This window comes from Lonchura striata, chromosome 14, assembly GCF_050655825.1.
Source record: "Lonchura striata isolate lonStrDom1 chromosome 14, ASM5065582v1, whole genome shotgun sequence".
Lineage (NCBI taxonomy): Eukaryota > Metazoa > Chordata > Aves > Passeriformes > Estrildidae > Lonchura > Lonchura striata.
Genome location: NC_140716.1, coordinates 5403671 through 5427435, shown reverse-complemented (window position 1 = coordinate 5427435; position 23765 = coordinate 5403671). Strand labels below are relative to the sequence as shown.

Below are 23765 nucleotides of genomic sequence, written 5' to 3'. Positions count from 1 at the left end.
TGGTGTTAGGGCATAGGTTGGACTTGATGATCTTAAAGGTCTCTTCCAACCTCATTATTCCGTGATTCTGTGATTCTATGATTCTGCGATTCTGTGATTCTGCGATTCTGTGATTGGAGGCTGCAGTCAGGGGCTGAAATTGGGGAACTGAAAGTAGTACCTGAAAGTGGAGGGGTGGAATGTGGGGCTGGAATAGGAGGTGTTGGACTGGGACTAAAATTGAGCAGCTGAAATCAGGGTGATGGAGTCAGGAGAATGGAGGTGGAGGACTAAAAGAGCAGGAACTGGCTGCCCACCCCTTCTGTCCCCATATCATGCTCCCAGGACAAGTTCTCCACATGCCTTTATTGCAGTGGGGACCCACACCACCCACCCAGGACCATGCAGGGGGCACCCAGCAGCCAAGCCCCCATCCCACGCCCCTGTCCCCAGCTGTGCTGGAGTGGGACGAGCAGCAGCAGGTGACAGTCCCCAGTGCCCTCTCCATGGCAGCATCCTGGCTTCAGGGCTGGAGCATGGACCCTCTCCTGGCAGGGTGTCCTGGCAAGGTGAGGGTGACCCCAGGGCCTCCTGCTCACAGCCACTGCAGGGAGAAGCTCTGGCTGAGGCTCATGCCAAGGTCACTCACGGTGAGAACCTGTGGGGGAAGAGGAGACATTTTGGGGTACAGCCTTGACAGGAGGGAAGTGGAGAATGCTTTTCCCTAAATCCTGGCATGGCAGGAGAGCCACAGAGAGTCCTGACCCCCTTCTTTGGTCGCACTGTGACCCTTGAGGAGGAGGAGTGGAGACCCTCAGGATGGGGACACTCTCTCTTAAATGGGGCCAAACCTGGTTGTCCAGGTAGGAAAAGGGCTTCTCCCGGCCATTCAGGAGGACCTTGCTGGGCGGTTTCTGCACCCCAAAGATGCTCAGTGTGCCAACGGTGACCTTGGTGGCCTCGGTGCTGGCATGGAGGACAGTGGAGGTGAAGATGTTCTGTAGGATGGAACAGCATGAGCTCAAGGTGACCAGGTACCATGGACACCCCACTCCTGCCCTCCCCACCACATCCCACCTGTGTGACATTGAACATCACGTAGGAGTAGTTGCCCTTCTCGAAGGTGTCCAGGCTCTCGCCATCATCCCAGAAAAGGTCACCCCAGGCAGTGGCATGTGAGGACAAGGCCACGATGAGATGCAAGGGATTCCCTCGGGTCACCTCTGTGGTGGTTCCCGGTTTCTGGGGTTCAAAGACATGGGTTCTGTAGGGCCATGAGCACTGGGGGATGGGGGCCAGGAGTTGAGGTGTTGGGGGACACACATGCTGCGAACAGCACCCAGGAAGGCGATGGGTGGACACTCACCTGGGTGGGCAGGATGGAACCTTCCCGGATGTGCAGGTTGAGGTGCTCCAGAGGGGCCGACATCTTCAACATCTCCCCACTGCTGTTCACCGAGGAGCCCTGGGTGGGGGGTGAGGGACGTGGGTGTGACCAGGGCTCAGGCATGGGTCTGAGGAGCAGCCATCCCCAACCCTCCCTCCACGAGGGCACACTGGGCTCAGCCAGGGCTTCCCAGCCCAGCCCCAAGAGGGTCAAGCAGGGATCACCCAGCCCCCAGCCAAATGCCATGATGCTTCTCACCGTGTAGAAGTCGTACCACGTGCCTTGGGGAACGTAACCTGTGACTGAGTCCACCCCGGGCTCCAGCACTGGTGTTACCAGCAGGCTCCGGCCCCACAGGAACTGCCTGTCCAGCTCCCACGTGGCCACATCCCAAGGGAACCTGTGGTGGAATGGAGATGCTGCTCGATCCCTCTGATTCAGCCCAAGCATCTCCCCAGCTCCTGGTGGGGATGGCCTTACTCAAAGAACAAGGGCCGGGCCACAGTGTCCCCTTGCAGGTGGGCACGGTGGAAAAGGGTGTAGAGGAAGGGCAGGAGGGAATAGCGGGTCAGCAGCACATCCTTCATGGCTGTCCTGGCTGCAGGGCTGAACACTGCTGGCTCCTGGGCCTGGGGGAGACACAGGCAGTCAGCAGCTGTGCCACCCGACCCCACCTCCTGCATCCCTCATCCCCCATCCCACATCCCCCATCCCAGCCCTAGGATGCCTCCCACTGGGCACCCTGCCCTCGACCTTCTCGTTCTGGGTGTTGTGGTTGCGAGCGAAGGGGTAGAAGGCCCCGAGCTGCATCCAGCGGGTGCACAGCTCCTCCGAGGTGCTGCCGGAGAAGCCGCAGATGTCTGCCCCGACCAGTGGGATGCCAAAGAGGCTGAAGCTCAGCAGCCCTGAGGGCAGGGACAGTCAACAGGGCACAGCTTTGGAGACATGTCCAAACAAGCAGAAAGCTCTAGGAGTGGTGGTAGGGGCTGTGTGCCACCCACCTGGGATTGAGTAACTCATGTCCTTCCACTGGCTCCGGTTGTCACCCAGCCAGTGCCCTGAGTAGCGGCCCTGGCTGGGGAAGGTGGAGCGCGAGATGACGAAGGGGCGCTTGCCCCGGATCTTGATCAAGGCGCTGGAAAACAACAGGAGAGCTGGGGGCAGAAGGTAAGAGCAGCCCACCAGGTGTTTGCCTTATCCCACAACACTTGAGGGAAAATTCCAGCCCCCTGGCAGAGGGGTGGAGAGTCAGTCTGAGCACTACGGCAAAGGCTTCCAGTAGGACCAGCCTCATTCACCCATTCCTCCCAGAGCACTGTCAGCTCCCCTCTTCTCCCAGGTTATTCCCATCCCAGAAGCTGTGAGCAGTCAGAGCTTCTCCACTTCAGATCACACTCAAATCCCCATCCTTTTCCTACTCAGCTCTGAGAAGGATTTTGTCCCAACACATCCCCAGGCTGCCAGGAAGCGGGATGCTGAGGTACCTTGCTGTGGCTTTGGCTTCCATCAGCCCATAGAGGTTGTGGAGGTTGTAGTGCACCGAGACCTTCTGCTTTGCCGAGGCACACACTGTCTTTGCAGAGAGGGAATCGCCCAGCACAGCTGCCAGGAGGGAGAGCCCAGTTGGACTCACTTGGGGTGCAGGGGATATGAACTCCCCACACTTGCTGGCTCTGGGTCAGTCCTCCCACACCCAGCTGTCACTGCCAACCCAGTGCCAAAAGTTCATGCAAATGGCCCCATCCTGTACCCTGACATGGCCCTAACAAGTGTGCATGGCTTAGACATGGATACTGGCACATCAGGGTAGGGATGGAGGCATTCAGAGTGTAAAAGAGACACAATGTGTCTCAGAAATGGCTTTCCTTCACCACACTCAGTTGGCAGCCATCTCAAAGCACACTGTACCTATAATTACAGCCTTGTACCTCACCTCCCTCCTTACCTGGAGTGTAGGGTGGGTTGTCAAACTCTCCTGGGGGGCAGCCAGCTTCAGACCCATCCATGAAGTTGGATGGCTCATTCATGTCCTAAGCAAAGAAAACTGTGCTGCAATTTCAGGTGTGTGTTTTTGGGATTTGTGGTAGAGCTGGAAAAGCTGCATTTGAGGGACAGTCCTGCCAGGACACACAGCAGGCATGAGCTGAGCTGCTGGCAGGAGCAACCCATGGGCGAGGAGGGACTTACAATCCAGAGGCCATCAAAGGGCACGTGGGCATGGAAGTGCTGCAGGTTCTCCAGCCACCACTGGTGTGTGTCTGGGTTGGAGAAGTCTGCGAAGGCAGTGAAACCAGGCCAGACCTGTGGGGACACCACAAATCCATGGGTTCAGTGAGCAGCTGATTTGTGGGGAGCCACCATGGGGAACAGGCTACCACAGCACGCCAGGGATTTCAACTGGGGGTGAAACAGGCAATCAGACAGAAGATAAACCCAGCCAATGCTTTGAGTCCTGGGTGCTACACACACAGAGCATCCCTCCTACACCCATGGTACTGGGAGGACCAGGTGCTGCCCAGTCCATGGGCAGTGGCAGCTGATGGAGCAGCTGCTCTGCCCTCACTTGCAGAAGGCCTGATACCACCTCACCAAGAACATGTCAGGGAAAAGCCATGATTTCTCTGTGCTTTGCCTCATTCCAGGAATTTTAGCTAATTCATTTCCCCCCATGTTTTCAGGCTACATCAAAAGCTCCCTCCTTGGAGACAGTGAGAGAGAGCAGGTGGGAGAAAACAGCCAGAGGGGTCAAAGTGGGAGGGAACAGCTGCAGAGCAGGTCTGGAGGCACACTGTTCATCACAGACAACCTCCCCTCACCCCAGAAACAGGAAGGGAGAGAAATCAGATGACCGGCCTTAGGCAGCACTGCTGACTGTGAAGCTCATATGACTTCCACAGGCTCCTCTGCTGAGCAGGGGCTGGTCCCGGGGTGGTGAAGACACCAGGAGGTGACACATGAGGAGGACAGGGCTGAGCCAAGCTCTGGCAATTATCCCAGAGAAGTCCCTTGCCCACTTGGCTTTCCCTCTGTTGCGATGAAATTCCAACCCTGGTATTGCACAACCCCACTGGGCTGGGATTTCCCCCTGGAGCTCCTCACCTGCCCGATGAGTGGCTGTCCTTGGGTGGTGTTGAGGAACAAGCCCCGTCTCAAGCCTTCATCAAAAGGCCAGTAGGAGCCCTGAGGGCTGGTGCTGCTGATGCCAGGATCCTGGGGATGGAGCAGAGGGTTAGTGCCCCTCCAGGAAGCCCATGGCTCCTTCCCCTGGGCACACCGGTGTGATTCACAGCAGAGAACTCAGACAGGGTCAGCCAGAGCCCGCACACGGCGGCTGTTTCCCCCCAAGGGGAAGAGAAACTTGCTTCAACGCTTCCAGGCATGTTTTCTAAAATGCCACTTCTGCAAGTCCCCAGGACAGTTACGGTGTTTTGGGGAAGGGGAGACAAATACAAGAAATCTTGCTCTTATGCAAGAAATGTCAGGTCATGGAAAGGGCTACTACAGAGAGTTCATTGAGGAGGAAATCCAACTTCCCCCTGCAAGGATCTGGTCTGCACTGCCTCCAGGAAGAAGAACCTGTACTCCCACTCCTTGCAGAGGGAAGAAGGGACATCACAGCCAGGTCACAAGATCTCAGCACATGTGGCGATGTGAGGGCACCTGAGCTGAGCACCCACAAGTTAAACTGCCTGACCCACAGGAGTCAGGGCTATCCTTGTACCCACAGAAAGATAGAAGCAAAGCACAGGAACATGGCTGTGTCTCCAAGGTCCCTGCATTAGGGGGATTTCCAGGCACAGTTTACAGCTGCCTCACCAGCACTGGGAACTGGCCTCCTACAAAAATCCCCAGAGCCAGGAACGACCAGCTGAGACCAGGAGCACTCATTATGCCCATGTCTGACATCCCTGCAGCAAAGACAGCACAGTGGGAGAGGAGGGGAATACCAAGATCATGACGTAGTGCTGGCTGTGTTTGTGGAGGTCTTCCACCAGGGAGGGGAGGGAAGCAAACTTCTGGGAATCCAAGGTGAAGTCCCGATACCCATCCATGTAATCGATGTCATTCCACTGCCCATCCTGTGGGAAAGAGGCTCAGGAATGGGTGATGGATACTGGACTCCCTGCCCCACAGGCCTGGGGGTTACCTGGGGGATCTGGTAGTTCCTCATGGCTCTCACGGTCTGCCACGTCTCATTGCTGGATCCGTAGCCCCAGCGGCAGAGGTGGAAGCCAAGAGCCCAGATGGGTGGCATGGCTGGGAAACCTGCAGTGGGACAGTGGGGGCATGGATGGGGTTACCCAAGATGGCAGCAGCATCTCAAAAGGATGGAAAGGTAAGGGGAGAGGGAGGATAAAAGGTGATCACTGACCACAGTGTGCTGGAAGGGCTGGGGATGGAACAGCTGGGGGATGCTGAACCCTGACCTGCTGAGAGGGTTGGGGATGGTGGTGAAGCTGGGGTGAGACAGCTGGGAATGTGGGCATGAAGGAGGTGCCTGTAAAGAGCTGTGTTGGGGTGTGGGCACTTACCTATGACCTGCTGGTACTGCTGGATGACCATGTTGGGATCAGGACCCAGGAAGATGTAAAAATCCAGCACTCCTCCAATAGTCCTCCAGGTCAGGCCTGGAGCAGGCTGAAGAGCCACCTCTTTGAGTGGGAAGGTAGAAAGGGAAAGAGAAGAGAAAAAGTTAGTGACAAATGAGGAGCAACCCCCAGACCTTAGCCCCTGTGATGGGGCCCAGGCAGCACCACAGGCAATGCTCAGGGGAAGAGAGAAATCCCTGTCTTGCACTCAGCAGATGTTAAATGGGTGTCTGGAAGCTTAAATCATCACAGCCCAGAGAAATCATGTGCTGATGCTATCTTGGAAATCTGCTCTTTAAGCTCAATCTATGCCAGCTTCCACTGCTGGACCAAGACTGAGCACTTCAGTGCCGTGCTTTCCTTCATGTCCTCCTCCAAAACCCCTCCTAAATGAATAGAGAGCCACTTGTACAAGCAAGCACGTGGGAGCCAGGCCTTTCCTGGGAAGGGCTCTTCACATGGAGCAGCCTTTTCACCTCAGCTCAGGTGGTTGCATCTCGCAGGAGCTCCTCCTCAGCAGCATCACAGCAACAGAGCCGAGCACAGCTGGAGCGCTGCTGCGAGCAGCATCATCCCAGCTGGCTGCAAGAGGCAACTGCTGGGAGGAACGGGAGGTCCTGGTGCTGCCCCTGGCACGGCGGGAGCCCGCAGGAGCTGCTGTGTTACCAGCTGGCACACCCGGGCAGATCCCGGGGCCGCAGCTGGCACAGCGCAGCTGGGAGGAGCACGGGTGACAGATGGCACCCCCGGCTGCGCCCCAGCCCTGCCCCGCTGCCGCTGCAGGGGGAATGTGCACGGAACTGCATGCAAGGGACTTGCTTTCCTGATGGCAACTCGGCAGCTGGGCGTGTGGTTAAACTGCTCGGCAGTTGCTAAAGAGCCCCGCCGTAGCCAGGAAACAGATGGCTGCGCTCAATAACGGAGCCATCAAACCACAGCTTTCCTTTTTATGGCTCCCTCCCACCCCAAGGTCCCAGACTGGCCACTCCAGCAGCTCCCATCTGTCCCAATCTGCCAGGTCCTCCACCATGGACAAGCTGACCTGGGGTGCCATGGTCACCTACCCATGGCATTGCTGTTGAGTAGGAAAACACCATGAGCATTTCCACCCTCCTCCATCAGCAGGTAGAAGGGGTGGGCGCCGTACAGGTTGAATGATTCCTGCAAGAAGAGGTGCCCAGTAAGACAGCAAAGAGGGCAAAGCAGGAGAACCCCATGACACTGAAGGTGAATAAATGACCCTTAGCTGTATATGCTGCCACTACCTAACCAGGCATCTGTCACTCCTCTGGAGCGTAAGACAAGGAATGAGGACAGGTTTTGATCTTAAGGCCATGGGAGGCTGCTTCTTCCTCCAGCTCAGGGGCTGCTTCTGAGCTGGGCTGGGTGAGGGGAAAACCTCCTGCCTCACCACAACACATTGCATGAGGAGCAGGGTGGAGCAGAACACCCAGTGCCTTTGGAGTGCCAAAAGCATTTTGCAACTGCTCTGAAATCCTCTCCGGCACATACCTGCTCATCAGCCTCAACCATCCCCAGCCTCTCCCAGTGCTGCTGCCCACCCCTGCCATGCTTTCCCAGGGTTTGTCCAAGGCACAGGAGAGTGGCATTCCTGCCCTCACCCCCTGCACCCCTACGGGGAGAGGGCAGATGTACCGTGGGAGGGACGTCGCGGGCCCACAGTGTGAGGGTGTTCCAGTCCAGGCTGTGCAGGAGGCTGCCACGGTGCTCCCCCAGCCCATAGAGGAACTTGGATGGGAGTGATGTGGATATCTGGAGAAACTGGTCAGCAAAGATCAAGGGGGCCACAGTGGTGTTTAGCCTGCCAGGGTGACACCAAGAAAGAGAGAGGGTCAGGAGAGGATTCTGGGACTTGTTAGGATCCATTTGCCCATCAATAACTGATCTCTTCCCTCTCAAAGCATCTCAAGGGGAAGTCAGCAGCACATCCCTCCCTGCATCCAGCCCCAACACCCTGGCCCAGGAGCAAATTCAGGTCTGGCTGGACACAAGGCATAGCCCAAGCCCACCTGACCCAGCACAGCACAGCCTTCCCTTTGACACCAGAAGTTTCCACCCAGGTTACTGTTAACCACTGAATGATATAGCCATGGTGTTTCTCAGCCTGCTGTCACTGATAAGCAGCTCCCAAGTACAGAACTGACCACAGCCACCAGCAAATGGGAAAAAGGATGAAAGAATGGGATTCCAAAACACTAAGCTGCCCACCAACTTAGTGTGGACAAAGCTGTGGAGGGGACAGAAGATAAACAGCAAAGTCACCCACAGTCCTTTGCCACAAAAAGCCTGGAACTGTGGGTGTCCCCATAGCTTGGACAGCCAGGGAAACCCAAAAGCAGGGAGAGGGCAAAGTCACAACTCTTCTTTGGCATCTTTCCTGAGCCACCAGACCATTTATTTGTGATGTGCTGGGATTTACACAGTGTTTGGCTTCTGTAGGACCCTGAGAGGTATCAGAGCATTGGGAAGTTTTTGGAGAGATGCTGATCCCACCCAGGTCTGCCATGGCCAGAGCAAGAACATGGCCAGCCCCTGGGGCCAGGAAGCCACCTGATGTCAATCCCCATGTCAGCATCTCTCAAAAGACACAAGACAAAGAGCAATAATTGTCTGGAGACCTCACAGCATGGGTTTTCCTAATGAAAAAACTCTGGGAAGCATGCTGGCTCCTGACTAGGGTGGGAAAAGCTTCTCTCCACCTGACACAGTGTGAGCATGAGGTGTGTTCTTACAGCACTGTCCCTGTTGCCTTGCGCTGCAGCAGCACCCCAAAGGGGTCCCAGGAGAAGTTCAGACTGTAGATGGGGTTTTCTGCTCTCTTCATCACCCGGGGAACATCAAGGGGAACCTCATAGCGTGGGTTGGTTGCATCTGTTATCTGCAAAAGGTAGAGAAAGGTCTTTAAAGACCAGCAGAGCAAGAGTGCAAAAGGCTGGAGATGCTCACTGGCCCCACACAGCCATGCCTGGAGCACAGCAGATGCCAGACTTGATCCAAGCGAGGGATGGTCCCCTACAGGACGGCAGGAGCAAGGAGCACAGTCACAGGCTCTTGAGGGCAGCCAGCAGGAAGCTCACCTTGATGTGCAGCCTCGTGTCCGTCTCCAACTCCACATCCAGCCTCAGCTTCTCGATGTCCCGGGGGTAATAGGCCTTCTCCCTTCGCACCAGCAGCCCCACCATGCCCAGAGTTGTCTGGTTGAGGCTCTCCAGGGTGTAGCTGGGGAAGTCAGGGGGATAGAAGCACCAGGGCACCCCCTGCTTGCCCTCTGCCAGCGGGGGGCTCTGGATGAAGCAGCACCCTCGGCTTTCGCAGAGCTCCTGGGTCACCACCACACGCCGCTCTGGGTAGCAGTCGAAGCGATGGCTCTCGGGTACCAGGAGACATTTGGGGGGTGGCGTGGGTCCCAGCCAGCCCCCCGATACTTGCCGCAGCACCCAGACAGTGATGGTGCTCAGCAGAACAGCGGCCACCAGCAGTCCACTGCCCACCCACCACGGGGCCAGCTTCCCATGGCTGGAGGGCATGGGGGCAGCCTCCTCCTCTTCCAGCCGGCATGCTGCTGGCTGTGTTGTTGTCAGCTTCTGGTACGACTTCATTGTCCTGGTGCTGGATGGAAGGGGAGATGGTGGCAGGTGTGAAGGAGACAGAGAGGGAGAGCTTGCCCAGGCCTCAAGGACAGCTTCCCCAACTCCTGATGCCTGTGGTTTGGGCAGAGCCTGCCTGCCTCAGCACCCTGCAGCATCACATCTGCACCTTCAGCCAAGATGCACCTGGCAAACTCGGCAAAGGAAGGCTTTGCCAAGGTTAGGTGGTCCTGACCCTGCTAAGTGTGGGGAGACACAGACTGTCCACCAGTCCCGAGGGACAAAGCACTGTTTGCTTTTGGGAGGTGACAGGGTGGCCCCTCAAGGGGTTTTTCCCAGGTTTCAATTAATGGGCTGCAGCGTTTCTGGAAGGTGCAAGAAAAACCGAGCTTGCTCTTCCTGTGGGAACAGAGCTGTGATGCTGAGAGCTGCAGCTCCGAGGTGTGGAGCACTCTCTGCTCCGACCATTCCTCTGCTCTGAGCATCCTCTTCGAGCATCCTCTGTCATCATCGTCCAAAGCCCTGACTCAGGGGTTTTAGACCTGAGGAGGGAGGGCTGAGCAAGGGATGGCTGGGAATTTGCCATTAGTCCTTGCTTTCCACTGATAAATGCTGATTCTCACAACCCCTCAGGCAAACAACTCCCAGACTAAGCAAAGGAGACCCCCATGCTGCTGTTAAGTTTGCAGGGAGCAATCTCAGCATCTTAAAAAAGGAGCCACAACTTTCTCGTCTCTGTCTCCTCACTCTCATTTAGACCCTGCTCCCTGCAAAAGCTCAGAAAACGGCTCCATCCCCCACAAACAAGTTTAAACCCAGCTCGGGTCACCCGGACGGCTCAACCCGCCGGGGCCTGGCCGCGAACCTCCCCGAGCGGCAGCGCCTCCGCCTTATGCAACCGCCCGCGGCTTCCCCACGCGCGGCTGGCCCGGGGACCTCTGCACGCCACGGCACACGGCACACGGCACACGCAGCCAGGGACAGCGCCCGGCGGGGACACACAGCCAGGGGGACACACAGCCAGGGGGACACACAGACAGAGGGGACACACAGCCCGGTGGGAACACACAGCCTGGCATGGACACACAGCCCGGTGGGGACACACAGCCAGGGGGACACACAGCCCGGTGGGGACACACAGACAGAGGGGACACACAGCCCGGCGGGGACACACAGCCCGGCGGGGACACACAGCCAGGGGGACACACAGCCCGGTGGGGACACACAGACAGAGGGCACACACAGCCGGTGGGGACACACAGCCGGGGGGGACACACAGCCCGGTGGGGACACACAGACAGAGGGGACACACAGCCAGGGGGGACACACAGCCAGGGGGACACACAGCCCGGTGGGCACACACAGCTGGGTGGGCACACACAGCCAGGAGGACACACAGCCCGGTGGGCACACACAGCTGGGTGGGCACACACAGCTGGGTGGGCACACACAGCCGGTGGGGACAGACAGCCAGAGGGGACATAGGCACACACAGCCCGGTGGGCACACACAGCCCGGTGGGCACACACAGCCCGGTGGGCACACACAGCCAGAGGGGACACACAGCCCGGTGGGGACACACAGCACGGTGGGCACACACAGCCAAGGGGCACACACAGCCAGGGGGGCACACACAGCCAAGGGGCACACACAGCCGGTGTGCACACACAGCCCGGTGTGCACACACAGCCGGTGTGCACACACAGCCCGGTGGGCACACACAGCCAGGGGGGCACACACAGCCGGTGGGCACACACAGCCAAGGGGCACACACAGCCGGTGTGCACACACAGCCGGTGGGCACACACAGCCGGTGTGCACACACAGCCGGTGGGCACACACAGCCGGTGTGCACACACAGCCGGTGGGCACACACAGCCGGTGGGCACACACAGCCGGTGTGCACACACAGCCGGTGGGCACACACAGCCGGTGGGCACACACACCGGCGCGTCCCCGGGCGGGCACGGGCAGCGCCGCGCCCCGGGAGCCCCTGCCCGCCTGCGGGCCCCGCTCCGGCCGTACCGGCGCTTACATACGCGTGTCTCCTCTTGACATTGTGGCGGCGGGCGGCGGGCGGCGGGCACCGAGCACCGGGCCGCGCTCCCGGCGCTGCGGCTCCGCCGGCCCCGCCGTAAACACCCGACGAGCCGCTCGGCCGGCTCCTACCGCGCCTCTGGAGTAGCAGCGCATCGCCCCTCCTCCGCGTTGGGCGGTTTTTCAATTTTATTTTTAATAGTTGTGTCTACGCTCGGTGCTGTTCAAGAGTGGGGAGTATGGGAGAGTGGAGGGTTTTTTAGGTTTTTCCACAGTTGATGCATGCACGGTGTCAAAACCCAGAGAATGAACAGCTCTGTGCCCTCTTATAGGGTGAGAGCAATTTATCCCTGCTCAGTGGCTTCAGGGAATCGTGATGCTGGGTGTGTTTTGGGCCAGACTCACAAAACCCCACACATCCCAGAACACTGCCCTTTCTCCATCCAAGTTTTCACCAGAGGTCCTGTCTCCCATGCACTCCTCTTCATTTGCTTAACAAGTGTGTGTGCTGCACAGGCTTTCCCACATTTCAAGGGACTGGAGAGCTGTTCTTTGTTTACTTTGAAGGCCACCCATGTCTAAAGTTCAACAGCGAATGAAAACCGACCTTTGGAGCACAGATACTTTCCCCAGGGAATGAAAACAAAAAGTAACCTGTTGTGAACAGCAAAATTCATCCAGAAACAGAATTTCACGTGACACAGCTGCTCCCCTCCTGCCATATGTGATCTTTCAAACCCCATGTTGTTGCAAAAAGAGGGGGAAATACCTCAATTCTGTTGAGCCCCATATGCAGGGCTGTCACCACAGACGGTGAAACCCCCATGCAGGATGCAGCCAGCCCATCCCTCCTGCCCTTGAGGACCAGCATCTTGTGAATGTCTCAGGGATAAACCCTGGATGATTTAGGATGGCTCTGGCCACTCTTGGTTATCACCACTCAGAGAGAGCACAAGGAGCAGGTGGCTATGCTGGGGACATCTGTGGCTCCAAAGGCTCCCACACCCAGCATCTCTCTCCTTGCTTGGCTTGGCTCTCTGAGACACTAGAACCTTCCTGGATGGAAAGGAGATCTGGAGACAAACCTCAGAAGCATCAGTAGGGCCCTCTAGCCCTTAGATCACCCTTCCCAGCACCCAGGGCAGTATTTCAACCAGTGTCTGCAAACCTGGGAGAGGTGAAGGCCGAGCTGTTGCAGCTACACTGGACAGCAGCTTCATGCCACCCACCACCTGGGAGCTTTAGCCAACCTCATTAGCTCAGTTCCAGTGATAAATGGGGATTTCTTAACATCAGGGAGGTGCATTCACCTAAACCTTGCTCTGGCTGCCCAGATGCATGGGGCTGTGCCAGATATGAGGCTCCCTGTGTTTTGCAGCTCTTGTTATTCAAAGGGAGCAGGGAAAGACGGGATCTTACTCACAGCCTCAGTTATGGCCCTTAGGCTGGAAAGCACAAACTGCATGAGGCTCACACAGACTTTCCAACATTGTAATGGACACAAAGAATGCAAAACAAGTCCAGCTGAGATGGAGGCAGTTTGGTTTAGTCAACTGCCTGTGTTATTACATTTTTTGATGCATTATCATCATTGTTGAATGGCCCCAGGGTCCGAAATGCTGTTCACACCATAGGGGTCAGGGTGCTGTGTTTAGTAGCTCACATAACTGCATGAAGAAAGTGCAAAGATTGGGTTGAGGATCCAGCCCTGGGCAGGATTTGGCCCTGCTGCAATGCTCAGGGAGCTGCAGGACGAGCAGTGCTGGCAAAGGCTGGTCCAGAGCTAGTGGAGGACAAGGCTAGTCAGTGGCCACCTCAAGGTGCCCAGGGAACAAGTGAGTCCTCCCAAGAGCATTGGGATGCCCAGGACATGTTCCCCCACCATCATTTGCCCTGCAACAAAGCCAAGTGCTGGTGCTGCACCTGGGTCAGGGTAACTCCAGATATCAATCCAGACTGTGGGATGAATGGATCAAGAGCAGCCCTTCCAAGGATTTGAGGGGGCTGGTGGATGAGAGGTTGGATATGAGCCAAGAAAACACTTGCAACCTAGAAAGCCAACTGTGTCCTGGGCTGCACCTGGCCAGCAGGTCAAGGGAAGTGATTCTACCCTTCTGCTCTGCTCTGTGAGAGCCCACCTGCAGTGCTGTGCCCAGCTCTGTGGTTCTCAGCACAGGAACAACATGGAGCTGTTGGAGTGAGTCCAGAGGAGGCCACCAAATTGATTAGAAGGATGGAGCACCTCTTGTATGAGGAGAGAATTGGGATTGCTCAGCCTGGACAAAAGAAGGAGACCTTCAGGGAGCTCTTACTGTCATCTTTCCCTGTCTGAAGGGAGCCTGCAAGAAACCTAAAGAGGGACTTTTGACTGGGGCACGTGGTGGCAGGACAAGGGGTAATGGCTTTAAACTGACAAAGAGCAGGTTTAGATTAGAAATCAGAAATAAATCTTTTCCATGACGGTGGTGAGACACTGGCACAGGTTACACAGAAAAGTTGTGGATGCCACATCCCTGGAGGTGTTCAAGGCCAGTTTGGATGCAGTTTGGAACAGCCTCGTCTAGCGTAAGGTGTCCCTGCCCATGGTGGCAGGGGGGTTGAAAGGCGATGAGCTTTGAGGTCCCTCCCTAACCAACCATTCTATGACTGCACAAAACGTGTGAGCTCCCGCCATCGGGGCTGATGCGGGTGGCAGGGAGCTGCCGGAGAGGGGTGAACCCCGCAGCGGGGCGGGGGCACGGGGCATGGCGTAGAGGAGACGGGGATGAGGATGGGGATGAAGAGGGATAAGGATCAGGGTGAGGATGAGGATGAAGGGGACACAGAAGAGGGATAAGGATCAGGGTGACGATGGGGATGAAGGGGACACAGAAGAGGGATAAGGATCAGGGTGAGGATGGGGATGAAGGGGACACAGAAGAGGGATAAGGATCAGGGTGATGATGGGGATGAAGGGGACACAGAAGAGGGATAAGGATCAGGGTGAGGATGGGGATGAAGGGGACACAGAAGAGGGATAAGGATCAGGGTGAGGATGGGGATGAAGGGGACACAGAAGAGGGATAAGGATCAGGGTGTGGATGGGGAGAAAGATGGAGGTGAAGGAGGGATGAGGACCAGGATGAGAATAAGGATGGGGACGCGGACGAGGACGAAGGGGGGCGACTACGTGCCGGCAGCGTGGCCCCGCCCGTCCCGCGCCCTTGCCCATGAATGAACGGCGCGGCGCGGGCGGTCCCGGCGGTGACGCGGCGGGCGGGCCGGGCGGGCGGTGACGCGCGCGGTGACGCGCCATGCCGGAAGCGGCGGGGGCGCTGGTTGGTCGGCGGCGCGGCGGGGGGGAGGCGGCCGCCCCGCGCTTGTTGTTGTCCGCGGGACTCGCTGGCAGGGAGGGAGGAGGGAGCCGCGCAGCGCCCCCGCCGCCGCCCCCGCGCCCCCGCCGCCCCCGCCGCCGCCCCCGCCACGGGGCGCTCCCGCCGGCACGCAGGTGAGGAGCCGCCCGGGCGCGGCGCGGAGGGGGCGGGGGCGGGGGGGTGGGTCGGAGCCGGGAAAGGGGGGGTGGCCGCGCGTTGCCGCTCGATGGCGGGGGAAGGGGCGGCTCGGCGCGGCTCCCGCCCGGGTCCCGCTCGGTCCGGTCGGGTCCGGTTGGGCGCGGGCGGGCGGGGCGGCGGAGGTAAAAGTGCTGAGTCACCACCGCGCCGGGCACGTGGTGCCGCCGCCCCTCGCACCGGGCCGGGCCGGGCCGGGCGCGCACGTGGGGCCCGGCGGAGGGCGAGGGGAGGGCGGCGGCGGGGCTCGGGGAGCGCCGCCCGCCCCCGCCGAGCGGCCCCCGAAGCCCCCGCGGGGCGGAGGCGCGACGGCCCCGCCGTCACCGCTGCCCTGTCACCTCGCACCAGTGCGGAGCCGGCTCCGCTGAACCCCCGTGGGACGGGGCTGGCAGCGCCCCCGCACCCTAGGGGACGCGGGGCTGAGGGTCCCCTGGCTGTTTGCCGGGGTGATGCTTTCCGTGTCTCTTGTTGTTATTTTTCTTCCCCCCGAGGATGAGCGCGCTGCCTGCCTCTGCCTTTGAATGGCTCTTAAAATACATGTGAGGAAACCTGTTGTGACGCCGCGCGCTCCGCCGACTAAGAATAGCAGCTTTTGTAGTACGGAGGGAGCCGGGGCGCAGCCGGGGCCGGGCAGCGTGGCCGGGCGTGGTGGCGGCTTCGCGATCCGCTGTCCGCCCCGGGTTATCGGGCAGGAGCAGCCGCCGCCACCGGGAAACGCCAGGCGGGCGCGTCGCTGCCCATCGGATGGGCTGGGGGTCAGGGCTGCGGCGGGTGGGGGGCTTATCTCTGCTGAGCACAGCTGCTGGTTGGGTCGAAAGAGGGAGAGGTGCATGGTGTGTTCGGTGCCGGAGCCTGTGGGGAGGGAGGGCTGCGTGTGCATGGGGCCGCCCTGGAAACGGGGTGCTCTGCGGCCGCCGAGGGACGGGCCGTGGGAGGAAAGGGGACGGTGACATTCCGGGAGCGGGCACTGCCGCGTGACTGTCTGGTGGGTGCGGGACGGTTTGGGGATCTAATCAGGAGTGCGGAGGTGGGTGGGGGGAACCTCTTCAACCTCCCCGTGACGGCAGCGGCATAAGGTGGGGAAACATCCAGACCACGAGCGACGGGAACCGAGATCGCCAAACTCTCACAGTGTGTCAGGGTCTGTTTCCTTCCTCCTCCTCTTCTTCCTCGGGCTGAGAGCCCGTTCCTCTCCCTCGTGAGTTTCTCCGTGGAGGATTTATTTTACAGATTCTGCTGAAAGCAGGCCATGAGGTCTCAAATTAGGAACGAGCCCCCTTTGGGCAAAGTTGTTACAGAAAAGGGAAGGGCCTCCATTTTCGCTTTCACCTGGCCGCCCCCTCCTTTGCTAGCGTGCCTAATGCTGAGCTGGGACTGCGGAAGGTGGAGGGAGCCAGTGCGAGCTGCGTGTTTCCCTGAAAAGCTGCACGCCTTTTTCTTGCACTTTCAGTTTTTGTAATGAGCCCTGTGGCGGTCGCAGCCCCGCGCCCCAGCCCTGCGCCCCGTGCTGTCGGGCTTTTAGCAGCGAACGAGTTTACCTGGTGGGTGGGCGGTGTTTTATGTTTTTTTTTTTTTCCTCACTGATGAAAGCAGCGTGCGTCCCTCCTCTTTTTTTTCCCCCCTCTCCTTCCGTGTGTGTCCGCGGTGCTGCCTGCGGAGAGCCCTTCCTCGAGCCTTCCCCGTGCAGTCACTTCCTCGGGCTGATGGACGCCGCGCCCGCCCAATGGCTGCGCGGCCGCGGAGTTCGCCGCGCTCCCGCCCGGCCGCGCTGCCGGCCCCGGCGCTGCCGGCCGAGTCCCCGGGCCGCTTGCCGCAAGGTTGGGCACACGGTGACTCTGGCCGGCAGGACACCCTGCCCGCTTCGGCGGCCTCCGAGCTTGACGGCTTTGAGCCCTCTTAGGTGTTCTCGGCTGTATTACGCCAGCTTCTCGCCTTGCTTCGCAACTGTTTCTGAACCACAGGCAGAAATTTGTTGGCGGTTTTTTATTTTATCCCTGCTTGCTTGTCAAGGGCAGCGTGCTTTGTCATGTTTTATGTCATTTCTGCGCCGTCGCCCGTCTCGGCAATCTGTTGCAGCATGGAGTTCAGTACTGCTGTGTGCCTCCTGAAAGGGAAAAATACAGATCAGCTTGATACCCTCTGATTTCCATCAGCATTGGAAGATGATTAATGGCATGGAATGTGCTGCAGGACTTGGTATTGAAAATCTCTAGCTGTGTGAGATGTTTGGGAAGTGAAGAAAGGACAGCTGGGAGCGCTGGCCCCTGCGGCAGTCGGGGTTTGCGGGATAAGCTCGCTCACTGATCATTTTTGTAAACATCCAGCTGTGAAATACTTGAGCGGTGCTAGCACTTTCAATTATCAGGAAGTTTCAGGCTCAGCACCCTGTAGAGATGAACAGGCAATTTCCACTTCTGTCTCAGCTATTGTTTGAGGCTATCTTCAAACTTGGGCAGAGAGTCTTCCAAGCATGAAGCAAGCACAAGCAATGCAGTGCCCTGTGACCGTCAGCACAAGGGCTGGGGGAAGGCAGTAGTGAGAGCAATTACCCTGGCACTGTGCTCCTGAGTTGAGGGACAGGCTGCATAGTGGATCCCACTGCTTTGCAATATTGAAGGATGCCAAATAGCGATGCCGCTATGTTCCGTTATTACAGTTAGTGAAGATCGCTGACTTGATGGCTGGCACTTTGGGTCAGAAGCAGCAAAGTTAGGAATCCCAATCCCAGTTCTGCCCCAGGGTCTGGCTGTGCATCCGAGGAAGTTACTTGTTGCTTGGTGGTTCAGCTTGTCCGGCTGGGGAGCTGCATCTCTGGGCTGGTGATGCTGAGGTGTAATTCCAGTATATCTCTGTCACCGCGTTTTACAAGCACGTGATGGAAAAAGTGCTGTAAGCTTGTCAGTACCAGGGCTGGCTGTCGCATACCTTTCCCCTTCAGCCTCCTCCTCCATGAAGTTTCAGAGGTGACACACAGACGTGCCCGCCTGGTGCTCCATATCCCTGCTCCCTAACCACAGGCTCTCTGCAGCTTCTGACTAGGTTGTTTACCAAACCACTGAAGACTGTCTGATCCATGTCCAGGCTTCCCCAGAGAGCGCCTCAGAGAGCTGTGTCCTGGCAGCTCTCAAATGTGCTCTGAAGGTTCCTGAGTCTCCCCTTTGCTGCTGGATGCTGGTTCCGATCCATAAGGGAAATGGAAAGCTGGCCAGCTGGGCGAGGGCTGTGTGGAGCTCCTCTAGAACAGTAAACAGTGACTCACCCCCTCCTTGTGTCTTCTCTCTCTTCATGTCAAATATATTGCCTCGCATATGCTTCTCTACTCTCTGATTCACACCACCAGCCCGTCCCTCCCCGCTCTCATTACAAATGAGTGACAAGCGTCAGTCTGCCTTACAGGATGTGTGAAGGTTGTCAGAGCAGGAGAATGGCTTTTTGAGTGATGGGGAGAGGGATGGTGCTCTGCCTACCATGCTGCAATGTGCTGGAAATCCGTGTCGTGCCTCCGAGCGGCGGCGGCACGGCAATGAGGATTTAAGCATCTGTAGTTGCCTTCACCTGTCAGCTCAGATGTTACCCGTGGTAGGCACATCCGTTTGACTAGCGCTCTGGAGCTGGGAAAAACTTGAGGATAAACGAGAAATTTAAACAGCTGCCTAGGATTTAAATGGCTGCATTTGGGAAGGAGTAGAGTATTCCCTGTGTAGCTGTCAGTGCTGAATTGAGACGTGATGGCAGAGATCCCCGTCGCCGCTTGAACCTTGCGCTGTTTTTCTGCCCTCGGGAAGTCGTCGCTGGCCTGGAGGAAGGTGAGGGTTGCATGTTTTCAGTTTGCTGTATGTGTGTGAGGATGGAAGCTAAACACCAGCAGGGCTGTCTGCCAGGCACTCGTGTTGTGGCCGGGGTTGTCTTTCAGCATAGAAAGAATTTTAAAATTCAAGTTCATCTGCAGTTGTCGGGTGTCAGCAGTGATTTTATAGTAATTCCTTAATGTGTAACGCACTTGGAAAGCCCTGTAGCGTGGAAAGTCTGAAATCTCACTCTGGCATGTTTTCTTTCTTAATTGCAAGCCTTGTGTGGAAAGCTGTGTCCTACCTCTGCCTGAGTCAGGCTTTCTGCTGCCTTTCCCTTTCAGAGCGAAGGAACTGGGATCTCTAGATGCTCTGAGACTGTCAGACTTAGGATGTCAGCTGGAGACTTCCAGGTTTTTGGGAGGAAGCTGCAGGAGGCATAGGAGCTGTCTGAGAGAGGGAGAGGGCGTTGGCAAGGCTGTCAATGGGTAACTTTATTGCAGAATTACAAGGGCTCTTTATGTAACCCACAGTCAAAACACTTGCTGTAAATACGAGCGTGGAGCTGCTCTGGAAAAGCTTTTTCCCCTCACAGTTGGTGTAATACTACTTGCTGCTTTATTGATGTGGCATTCAAAATGTGTCGTACTGCTTACAGAGCAGGGATGTAGCGCGGTCCTTGTTCCAAAAAGCTGAGCTCCTAATTTTAGATGTGATGCAGCAAATGCAATTAAGGAAAGAAGGGCAGGAGTAGGGTAAAGACTAAAAGGGTTCTAATAATCAAATCGCAGGCAGGATCCCAGAAGACCCCTGTGCAGCATGTTTAGGGAACGCTGCTGGGTATGACTTGTTTGCAGAGTGGTTTATGATTTCATTGCGGGGTTTTGCTTTGTAAGTAACAAATGTAAGGGGGATGACATGCTGATTTTTAGTGTCTTCTTGCTGGTAGCTGAATAGTCCCAAATAATCCTGATGGGAAGGATTTGGTAGATGAGATGAGGCCCAAGGCCCTGGAGGACTGCTGGTGAGGATTGCGAGTGTTGTTGTATCGGTTTCGAGCGGAGCCAGGACCACACCTGTGCCTTCACCTAGTGCAGAGATAAGACTCACCCTTGCACTCGTATCTGAGTGTGAGACTTGAGCCTGTTTGAGTGTTTCTACAGGCTCTATGAAATCTTGCCCTTTGGGTCAGGCCAGCCCACTGTCTCCCACCCTTGTTTTAAGAGGGTCTGGCATCACAATTCCTGATGGTGCCTTGAACCTTCTCGTTAATCTGTGTCAGCAGCAGCTCTGGCCATGCACCCCTGGTGCAGTAGGGTGGATCCCAGCCTGTGTCTGAGGGATGCTGGCCCATCCGGGGTGTTTTGGAGTGGGGGGAGACAGGTGTGCAGCAGAAGACGCTGAGCCAAGCGCCTGTGCTGTCCTCTGAGGAATGTGCAGGGTAAGGAGCTGTTGCTTTGGTGACATGGAGCAACAGGTGACCAGCAGGGTTTCATCACTCAGAGCTGGAGCATTGCTCAGGGTGGCAGGTGAGCCCTCACGCTGACCCCCACCGGAGGCAACCTCACCCCTCGGCTCTTGTTTTCCATGATACTTTACATTTCTTTCCGTCTCCGCGCGGCCAAGTGGCCGCGTTCAGTTTTTCCATCGGCTGGCGCACAGAACGCTTTGAAGAGGCTCTGGGTGAGGATCAAAAGGCTTTTTTGTGCCCTGGGTGGGTGTGACGGGGCTGTCGTCGGCCTCCCCCTCCTTTCTGCCTTTCCTTTTCCGGCGTTCGCAGCGCGGCGAGCGGCCAGCGCGCCCCTTCCCTTGTAGGGATGGAGGCGGCGAGGGCGGGGGGATGCCGCCGAGGGAAGGAAGAGTTTGTGATGCTGTGGGAATGTGAGCGCTCCAACTCTGTAAACAGCTGGTGACTCACTGCATAACTATGGCACCAACTGCCTGCGGCCCGGCTGCGCCTCTGCAGGGAGGGGGCTGCCGGCCCTTTCCTCTGCGCTCCTCCGCTCCGAGACCTCCCGGCCAGCGCAAGCAGCTCGTCCCTTCCCCGCCCCGGCTGCCAGCGGCTGGCTGCGGCTCCGGCCGGGAGGTAGGGTGGGCAGCAAACGCCTGGTGTGGAGGGGAAGCGATGGACAGGGCAGTGCTGGGGTCTGGAGAGGTGCCTGTGCTCGCAGGAGATCGGCACGCAGACAGAGGCTGGGCACATCCCCGCCTGTCAGCCGAGAGGGGCTGGGACTTGCCCCCCTGCCCCGAGCCCTGCCCGCTCCTGCTGTCCTGGCGAGACAAGGGGCTGTGGCTGAGGTGTGCCCAGGGTGGGGCTCAGTGCTGGAGGAGAGCAGGGAAGGACTCGGTGATGCTCTAGAAAATGCAGCGCACACCAGTTGCTGTAAGTGGTCCATTCATCACGGAGCATCTTGGCTTGTGTGCTGTGCGGCTGTCCTTGTCCCTCCTCCAGACATGGAGAGCTGTGCTGTCTCAGGCTTAAAAATAGAGGAGGCGCCTAAATACACTCCCTAATATCTAGGATAGTATCTTGCAGCTCTGCAATTACAGGATTATTTTTTCCCCCCTCCTGCTCTTCATCTTGATTTTTATGTAAGTCGTGTGATGATGAGGTGCCTTGACTGATAAAATTCAAGTGACAGCAGCACGGGCTGAGCCAGCACCTTCACCCACCCGGCTCCCACTGGTCCCCACGCCCCACCTTTGCAGCCCCCCAAATCCCGCCACCCCTGTTTGCAGATATGAATGAGTTTGTTTACTCTCCGACGACCTCGTGATGTCTTTGCACAGACATGACCTGAAGTCATTATTGCTTTTGGGCTTCTCTGTTTCCATGGTGACTGTCTCCGGGTTGGCTACTTTCCCAAGGTCACCATGGCAACTATCAGAAGGGAATCATGCTTGGGATGCTTTGGCTGGATTTTTCATGAATGATTAGGATGTGTGACACGATGCAGACGTGGAAATGGGGAGGGTTTGGGCTGGGCTGGAGAAGGTGGGGGGGAGAGAGGACTCCCGCCAGACAGGCAGCGCTCTGCGGTGCCGCGGGTGCGCAGCCCTCGAAGCCGCCCTGTGTCGGGGGCACCGGAGCCTCGCCCTCCCCTCTGGGGAGCCTTAGCACAGGCTGTGATGGTGGCACGGCTGCCGGTGCCTCTCCCAGGGTAGGTACCATCGGACCACGGGGTGAAGGGGCTGGGTGGAGGTGTGGGCAGGTGGATTTTCTGCAAGGCGCTGGTCGCAGGGGTGTAGTCACTGGCTAAGGTGAGAGTGAAGGGCAGTGTCACGGCAGGGGACGGGCTGGCTGTCGATGGACATGACTCCACATCACTAAAAACATCAAGCAGGTCTGCTCTCGCAGTCTGGGGCTGGAGGATTGGGAAGCAACAGTCCTGGTGTGTTGGGAGAGGTGAACTCCTTCCTGGCTTTGTTATTGGGGGGCTTTTGTTTTTGCTGTTTGGGTTTTCTGGTAGCGTCTCCTTTGGGTGGGGACAGCGCTGGAAGCAGGTTACAAACCAGGCGGCTTCTCTCTGGGTTGCTGGCTCAATTTCGAACCCAGCTAATAATCATCAAAATGAGAATGAAGGGAGTTGTTGTCTTGTGGCTTTTCAGTGCCTTTTATGAGCAGAGGTAACTCTTAATTCAGTCCCTAATAGGCCATTTGGAGCGTCTGGGATGCCTCCAGAGGGAGGTGAGCCAGTGACAGGGCCTTGAAGGCCATGCTCCATTCTCCCCTTGGGAATGGGTGGCACATGGCAAGGTGGTGCATGATGCTTAGTGTGACTCTTGTTTACAGATGAATGTGGGTGTCCTTCTTTCCTCCCTGCCCTGTCTTCTCTGCTGCATCTTAGTGTGGTTAACTGCAAAATACGAGGTCTTGGTGTTAAAAAGCAATACAAATTTCTCTTTCTTTTATCTGAATAGGGTAAATGATATCTGAATCCATCCTAGTGCTTCAAACAACTGTGTGTTTATTTCTTTTAATGGTGGTTGATTTGGGGGTTTGGGCTGTGTGCTGGGTATTTTCTTCCTGCCCTCGCCTCTGCGATTAACCTGGAAACCTTGTTTTGTTTTTCCAGTTGCAATTTCTGAGCAGTTTTGTCCGGAAGACTGTGCTCAGGTTATGACGACTAATCCCAAACCGAACAAGGCATTAAAGGTAGGGAAAAGCTGAGTGGGTGGTGCTGGGTGGCTGGGGAGGCTGTCACAGAACTGTGCTGTGCTGGTCGTACGTGACTGTTCTTTTTCATTCCGAGAGACTCTTAGAAATGGGTGCTGATACAATTTCCCACTGCCTACAGGAAAGGTTAGGGTACAAGAATACTGGCATTACCCAGAAAGAGGCCTGAAGTCTCTGGGATGGCATGGAGGCTGGCATATCCCAGCAGCTATCCAAGAGACTTCTGACTACAGGAGGTATTGGCAGCATCCTGAAACCAGTGCTCCCAGTCTTGGCTATGAAGTACTTTTACTCTCAGGACTGGGAGGCACTGGGGAAGGGACTTGTTCAGCTGGTGTCTCCCAGATCCATGAGACAGTAAATGCCTCAGACATACCAGCTTGATGGTGGTCTGTGCCTGGGCTGTTCATGCATGGTTGAAATTTCTTTCCAGTGTTTTGGCTCTGCATTCCATATGTCCTGCAGTCTCTGAAAAGACAAAAGGATGGTGTCTCAAAAGTTCTGTGTTCAGTGGTATTGATGGTGTTTTTCATCCTAAACAATTTTGTGATTCTGAAAATAATAGTGTTGGCAAATGTGCTTTAGGAAAGGGCAAGGCTTGGTGCTTTTCTCATGTAACTTCAGTTACTACGTGCTGTGCCCCAGCAAAACC

General features: G+C 57.1%; 2 protein-coding genes and 1 long non-coding RNA gene across 11 annotated transcripts in view; 1 reads left to right on the top strand and 2 right to left on the bottom strand.

Annotated features, from left to right (window-relative positions):
* Positions 1 to 326: 326 nt before the first annotated feature.
* LOC110475464 (lysosomal alpha-glucosidase) lies at positions 327 to 16866 on the bottom strand. 5 transcript variants are annotated; one of them, XM_085591676.1, is made up of 20 exons: positions 16687 to 16866; positions 9054 to 9585; positions 8709 to 8854; positions 7612 to 7777; positions 7020 to 7116; positions 5899 to 6018; positions 5514 to 5632; positions 5314 to 5445; positions 4466 to 4576; positions 3554 to 3667; positions 3312 to 3396; positions 2851 to 2968; positions 2368 to 2501; positions 2120 to 2271; positions 1847 to 1995; positions 1625 to 1766; positions 1346 to 1444; positions 1057 to 1221; positions 831 to 977; positions 327 to 637 (listed from the first exon to the last, which is right to left on the bottom strand). In XM_085591676.1, the coding sequence occupies exons 2-20, from the start codon at positions 9573 to 9575 to the stop codon at positions 575 to 577; spliced, it is 2781 nt and encodes a 926-aa protein (XP_085447802.1). In that variant the 5' UTR covers positions 9576 to 9585; positions 16687 to 16866; the 3' UTR covers positions 327 to 574. The 5 variants fall into 5 exon arrangements, with proteins under 5 accessions (XP_085447802.1, XP_085447803.1, XP_021395317.2 ...); XM_085591677.1 differs by lacking the exon at positions 16687 to 16866 and adding an exon at positions 11589 to 11699; XM_021539642.3 differs by lacking the exon at positions 16687 to 16866 and adding an exon at positions 11599 to 11699.
* The window catches only part of MAFK (MAF bZIP transcription factor K), a 14019-nt gene continuing 5184 nt past the window's right edge, over positions 14931 to 23765 (top strand). Inside the window, exons 1-2 of one of the 5 annotated variants that reach the window (XM_021539701.4) lie at positions 14931 to 15087; positions 23013 to 23092. In XM_021539701.4, coding sequence (XP_021395376.1) covers positions 23057 to 23092 — 36 coding nt within the window. In that variant the 5' untranslated portion in view covers positions 14931 to 15087; positions 23013 to 23056. Of the gene's footprint in view, positions 15088 to 15472; positions 15688 to 15805; positions 16134 to 18262; positions 18955 to 20477; positions 20620 to 23012; positions 23093 to 23765 lie in introns of those variants that run through there. The other 4 variants (XM_085591703.1, XM_085591701.1, XM_021539702.4 and 1 more) reach the window with 4 other exon arrangements.
* LOC146766067 (uncharacterized) lies at positions 17045 to 17990 on the bottom strand. The gene is made up of 2 exons (XR_014958384.1): positions 17698 to 17990; positions 17045 to 17252 (listed from the first exon to the last, which is right to left on the bottom strand). It is a non-coding gene; the product is annotated as an uncharacterized LOC146766067 (long non-coding RNA).

Coding starts and splice junctions, on each gene's coding strand:
- LOC110475464 (XM_021539642.3), bottom strand. CDS start 11,621: ATGTCAAGAGGAGACACGCGTAT. Junction 8,855..9,053: donor ACACGAGGCTGCACATCAAG/GTGAGCTTCCTG, acceptor TACCTTTTGCAG/ATAACAGATGCAACCAACCC. Junction 7,778..8,708: donor AAGGCAACAGGGACAGTGCT/GTAAGAACACAC, acceptor TCACCCTGGCAG/GCTAAACACCACTGTGGCCC.